This window comes from Antrostomus carolinensis, unplaced genomic scaffold (assembly GCF_000700745.2).
Source record: "Antrostomus carolinensis isolate BGI_N321 unplaced genomic scaffold, ASM70074v2 scaffold18172, whole genome shotgun sequence".
In the NCBI taxonomy this organism is placed as follows: domain Eukaryota; kingdom Metazoa; phylum Chordata; class Aves; order Caprimulgiformes; family Caprimulgidae; genus Antrostomus; species Antrostomus carolinensis.
In genome coordinates, this window is record NW_010297776.1 from 17,620 (window position 1) to 24,227 (window position 6,608).

General features: G+C 41.3%; 1 protein-coding gene across 1 annotated transcript in view; it reads right to left on the minus strand.

Moving 5' to 3' along the window:
• The window catches only part of MPC2 (mitochondrial pyruvate carrier 2), a 3,937-nt gene extending 307 nt beyond the window's left edge, over positions 1–3,630 (minus strand). The window contains exons 1-3 of the mRNA XM_010162249.1: positions 3,589–3,630; positions 1,675–1,759; positions 563–674 (exon numbers count right to left, since the gene is read on the minus strand). Of these exons, the coding sequence (XP_010160551.2) occupies positions 563–674; positions 1,675–1,759; positions 3,589–3,597 (206 nt within the window). The 5' untranslated portion in view covers positions 3,598–3,630. The remainder of the gene's footprint in view (positions 1–562; positions 675–1,674; positions 1,760–3,588) is intronic.
• Positions 3,631–6,608: the final 2,978 nt, after the last annotated feature.

Consider the following 6,608-nt stretch of genomic DNA (forward strand, 5'->3'; position numbering starts at 1 on the left):
TCAGCAGGGAAGGTTTAAAGTTACAACAGACTTGAGGGTTGAAACTCAGGATAGGATAGTTTAGTTCATGTAAGGAGTTTCAAATTAAGTTTGCCTAATTCCTGGGCTGTACTGAAGCCAGAGAACTCCCAAGTTTTCCCTCAAGATATAATTTTAAAAAATATATTAAAAAAAAAAAATAAATGCTGCTCTGCTTAAGAACCCTTTGATCCAGCTGGAGCTGACACAGTTCAGCACTGTAAGCTGACAGAGGTGCAAAGCTTAAGAGGAAGAGAAAGTCTAGGCTGTTTTAAAGAATGCCTTAGATCCAGGCACTACAGCTGACATACAGCATTCCTTAAAACCTTCTCTAGCTATACTGAAAATATTTAAAGCTTCACTCCCACTCACCTGGAAAACTAACAATGTTGCAAAAAGTTCTGCAACATTTAATTAATTCTCCACTTCCTCTTGCTTGTTGCACTGACATTGAGGCTGACAGACTTTATATAAAGTCCAGGGTTAGATGAGATGGTGCAAATGTGTAGTTACACTATGTAGAGCAGCCCTTTGTAATACCTACCTCCATATTCGGAAGAGTTGAGAGCCACCAGCACAGCCAACAAAGAAGTTCACAGCAAACAGACTCCAGTTTTTAGGAATAATAACTAGAGAGTACCTTGACCAAATAAGGCCTGTTGAATGAAAGGGAAAGTTTTAAGATGTTAGATCTTTAAAGTGAAATATTCAGACATTCCCCTAAGCTTGGAGACAGAATCATGGGCCAGTTGAACAAGTTTTACCACTTCGTGTCAGACAATTGCTTTGCTTTTATCTAGCCATTTCTCAGTGCCAGTGGGATAGTATGTATTGCATTTTTCCAAAATAACTAGACAATAAGGTCAATTAGAGTCTTAATATCAAACAAAGATCCTCTGTACTCTACAGCAGTCTAGACCTTAAATCTCCAGCACAGCTGCAGGGTAGGAGCATTTTGCTGTAGTATATCCAGCTTGCTGCACTGAGGGAAAGTTTTACCCGTCATGCAAAATGCACAGCACTGTGTCAGAGAGCAAAATAAAAGCTGGAGAAGGAAGAAGGTGGCAGCTGTAATTTTCATTTTCAGCTTTAGCTGCCACAAGTCCTGTCCCTGACAAGATCTGGTAGAACACCTTGAATACAGACTATTGTTTCTGCCAGTGTGACAATTCACAGCAGACAGCAGTGCAGCGGTCTGTGTACTGCTGCTTCAAAAGTGCTTTTAACACATGGAAATTCTTTCCAGTTACATTAGTGGAATTACCCTGTAAAGTCTGTTCTAAAAAAGTCACTATACCCTGGACTGATTTCAAAATTACTTGACCTGAAGCAAAAAGAGGTCACTTAGTGGAATGAGTGGTATCATTGTGATTTAAGGGATGAAACTTATCCTAACTCATAACAACTTGCTCTGCACAAGTCCAAATTAAGGCACGTGTAGAAAACTGTTATATAATCACAGAACTCTTACAGATTTAATAACAAGTATAGATCAGATCTGTCCTGGAATCATCACCCGGCAGCAATAGTGAGAGCTGGCATATGAGAGTTAAAGCTTTTCTGTAGATGTGGATTAGTACTGATGGAGGATTTGGAAAGAAGTGTATTTGGTTTTAGAGAGGGTGGTGTGTAAACATGGAGTAACTTTGGCTTTACCTGTGGCCATTAGTACTGCAGACTGCGCTGTGCTGAGCTTTTCTGCTGGTCTGGTCATATCAGCCATTCCAGCACATACCAAACCCTGTAAAGAGAAATTCAGTGAGCACCAGTCCAGCACCAGGACCTCCCCTAGCAGATCAAACACTTTACAAGGAGAAGTGGCTTTATAGCTCAGTGCTTATTCTATATGCATTATGCAGGAGATGGGATGCATTATATGAGCAGAGTAATTAGACTCTTGGAGACACCATCCACTTCTAATCTCTTGTGGTAGGAGTAAGAACACAGTTACTAATCTCTTGTGGTAGGAGTAAGAACACAGTTACGAGGGTTGCAGCTGGCTTGCACTAAAATCCCAAGCAGTGTCAATTTTGTATTCATTTGTATTAATTTAAGAACAAGGTTAATTTAAGCAGCTGAAAAAAAAACGAAACCCAAACAGTTTTTATGCAAGAAGCTTATCTAAATAAGGCCCTTCTTCCTAAAGCTCAGGCTAAGATAGTGCTGGTAAAGATGTAGGTGTGACCCCATATAAGTCTTCACCAGCCTCCTCTGAGGAGGTAAAAGTGCTTCTTTTTTAATATAATTTCAGTGAAAGTAGAAAACTTCCAGGTGAAGTGAGGAAGTGGCTGATCTACTTAACAACATTACTAGCAAACACGCCGATTGATTTGTTTTGCTGTGGTATTGCCCTCTACTGGAAATACGATTTCATGTTCATGTTGCAGGAGTTCACAAAAAAACCCCAACAAAAACTCAACATCTCACAAATAAGAGAGTCCTGACACTTTTAATTCACTGACTGCCACTAAGGACTCCTTTGGCTCCAACCAAGAAACCAGTTTTCAAGGGTAGAGACTTCCGTGTGCTGCCTCACTTACAGGATTGCTGTTGCTGCAGTGATGCCATGGAGGTGCAGACTTTCAACATACTTGGGCAACTGCAGTAAATGCACCTTGGCCATCTAGGGGGAAAGTAATTTTAACTTCTCAGCTTCCCTGTGAGCTTAGAGAAGTCTTCCTGCACGTTCACAAATGAAAACCCATTTGTGTATCAGCTCTTTTGACAGAGCAGCAGTCAACACCAGCCTGCTCAGAAGAGCTGCCTGGGGGAGCCTCTGAGGAAGGGGAAGGTTAACCACGGTGACTGCAGCTCCAGTTTAGATGGACAAAGAAACCAAGCTACAGCTTAAGAGCATAATGTGTTGCCTGTGGCCTATGAAAAGTTGGGGTTCCCAATGGCAAACTTACAAACCAGCTGGCAACAGGAAGAGCAAGTTATATCCTTGCTTGTCATCAAACAGGGAGATCAAGCAGCTTTATGATTTTACAGATCATTTATTTCACCTGTACCGATACAACTAGGAGTACAGTGAATTGGGAAGAGGCACATCCTTCACCTGTCCACAAACACAGCCAAGTAGGAAGCAGAACTGCTCAGGAAGCAGAGAGCTACTGACAGCCAAAATGGCAGCTGCCTCCTTTGTTTTCTCAAGATCAACCCCTGACACCCTTTAACCTGCCTTCAAACTAGGAAACTTAAGAATTGGCTTCCTAAAGATACTCTTTAAATTCCTCAATCTTAGAAGAAATACATGTTTAGGAGCTTTGAATTATGCCAGCTCATGCCTACCTCGAGCAACAGTTAGTGTTTCACAACAGAAAGCTTTTGGGAAACTTTCAGCCAAGAGTACAATTTTTCCATGAAGCATTTTTCCCCTGTGGTATTCCCTGGAGGTTGTGCTGTATGTTATGAAGGCTACTTTTATTCCTCCCTGTATATTAAAAATTAGAACTTCAGTATCAAATATTTCTGTAGGCTCAAATAACTGCTGGGAAACTGTTGCTCAGTGGCTCGCTGCAGATCGCCCTCTGATTGACATCCAGACACCAGCTGGTATCCTGTACTTACCCATTTCATAATAGGTGCCCAGAAAAACACTGTTTTGGGACCTGAGGGAAGAAAAAAGAAAAGTTAAATTATGCAGTGAGATGTTGCTGATTTAATACCCACAGTAAGTTTTTGTTTTGTTTTTTAAATAATGAATTGAGTATCTTAGCACAGTTTCTGCCACTGTACCAGCTCTATCACTCATAGTTCATCAACTCAGTGCATCAACCTTCAGTTGTGTGATCAGTTCACCCATTTCTGCAACAGATGAGTAAAATTTTTTTATTTCCATTTTTAAGCAAACAAGGACACTAGAGCAGGCAAAATTTATAATGAAAAGAGTTAGGATAAGACCTAGGAATAGTGAAGACAGTTTCTATATAATGATTAAAAGCTACTCTACAGCTGGACTAACAGAATTAGTATTTGAAATCTCTGTCAACTGAATCTTGTAAACTAAAACCCCCAGATATTTTATTACTGGTACTGTAACGAGTCAGTGCCTCCTTCCCTTCCCAAATCACAGCCCACCTCTGCATGCTATGGAAGATGTAGATGGTTAAAGTGAGAGTAGAGATCGCGAACGTAAGGAGCAGTAAATGTCACAAGGAGAGTGCCCTCCTTCACCTCTGATCTGCACCTCTCAATAACCATAATGCTTCCCACCCAATCATCCCTCCACCCCAATAGGCAAAGGAGAATCAAAGGGGAAAGAGGACCAGCTCTAGAGAAGGAAGGGAGAAGAGTCCATCGAATGGGATCTGGAGAAAAACATCTCACAAATACCTGTCTCTTACTTTGGTGCTAAATGGCAACTGGTTGGTTCAAACAAAGTACTGTACTGTCACACCTACAGTGTGCAGACTGCCAGCCGTGCCAGAAACCATTAATCCAGGACTACTGCTCAAAGTCTTAAAAGAGAGACCATCACCCGAAGTATCAACCCACGGCACTGGGGACAGTCAGGACACTGGTTCCGATTTCATCAAAACGTGTAACATTTTAGGTCTCTCTAGGCCACTGCTCAGCGTTCTGACAACGTGCAAGATGAAGCCAAGTTTCCACTGTAATATGTTACGTATTATGAGTAAAGTTTTTAAATTCACATGATAAACTCTAGGACTTTGGTTGCTGGCTTTTTATGTGAGCTAATTTTTCACTAACAATTCAGCCTTTAAAAGGCCTCGCAGTAGCTATTTATACTCCCTGTTTTAAGCACCCTCAGCTGTAAAGCTCTGACTTGGGGGAAAAATTAACTGTCAGGTTTCTACAGCACACACCTGGGAAGCAACTCAGAATGTGGGGGGATAAGACTAATGGTTACAAATATCAGTTGATCCAACTAAGCCCAATAAAAGGGCAGGGCAACTGCAACAGAGAATGCAACAAAAACTGGCTTGGCAGCTTTGCATAAAGCCCTCTGAGACCCACCTTGCTTGTGATAACGATCAAGTTTCAAACTGCAGCTCATAACTACGAGCACATTATTTATTTTTTGCTTGGATAACTGAATGTTTCTACCTACACAGGATTTAATTTCTTTTTTAGGATGCATGGAGTTGTGCAGCCATTAAGCTGACTGGTATTGTTGAATGAGTACAGCTGAATATTCATTCCTTAAAGATCTAAACTTCACTTGCTGTTCTCTTAGGCAGTTAGTGTGCCAGTATCAGCTGCAAATAGAGCTCTTTATGAATCAGACTTACAGAGGTCCCACAGAAATAGCTTTAATTACTATCATTTATTTTCTTCTAAAACACAAATTCAGATTTGGAGTACTGGAGAATGTGGGGTGAGTAGAAATTATTAAATTGACATTCCCTAAACAACTAGAAAAGTTTTCAAGAGACTGACATTAATTTTTATTAATAATAGATAACTTAATAATTTAAAATGGCTGAGTAAGTAAGAAACAACTGAAGATAAGTAAGATACTACACTGAGCTTGTTGTAAGGGAGGACTGTCCAGGACGGTAAGTGGAACACCTCTCCCAGAGGCACACCAGTAAGCACCCAGCCAGGGTGAGCTCTTCCCAGCTCCTGACACCCTGAATTTTTCAAGGATGAGTGTGACAGCAGCACACCAGAGCAGGGACATACCAGGAGGCTCATTTGGATGTGTCCAGTTGATAGAATTTATGATTTCTATTAAACATAAGAAATCTTAGTCCCGGAGAGTTGAGTTTAATCAGGCAAAGTGAACCCAAGAGGCCAAACAAGAGGGAGCACAGGCTCAGCCCACGCTTCCCCGTGGCTGCCCAGAGCGATGATCCCCGCTCCGTGGCAGCCAGGGGAGTTGGCGTGCTGTACCCCAAGCCCTTTGTTGTCCTCCAGCAGCCTGGCTCTGTGCAATGCCAACCAAAGAATCAGCTTTTCAGACCAGGCATCAATTATTTTACTGGAAACTTTCATTGTGCCAGAAAAGAAGTAAGCATGGTTCTTCATTTCTTACAAGAGATTTATAATTTCATGATGATGACACTTGTATTCCTAAATTAGACTAGAAACTTAGATATCACCAGAGATAAAATGTGAGCCTTTCGTTTTTAACCTACTTGTTTTGCAGTCAGAGTGACATCTATTGCATAACTTGCTTACAGACCCACCTTCAAGACATTCAGGGCTGAAACAGAAGTGGCAGAGCTTCAGTTTCGAGACCTGCTTGCTCAAGTCGCTTTTCTCTCGCCATCAGTACAAGATTACAGCAGATATATATTTATATTTCCATACATACACACACAGGCCCTAAAAACTGGACTTTTTTGCAGTTCTGTGAAATGAAAAGCACTGCAAAAGAACTTCCAAAGCCTTTTTCAATCAGTACAACAGTTCTGATGAAGAATGAACGTAGATGTTCCCAGTGCTCGCCAGGCCGCGTATTCGAGAAAAGCACTTGCAAGCCACCACGTTTCACGCAGGATAAATGTGGCATTCAAAGGCTTGGCACCTTTGCAATGGAACTGCTGGGCATATTGACTCTTTATATACAAGAATTCCATTCCTGATAAATACATATATAGGTCTAGTGAATTCAGGACAAA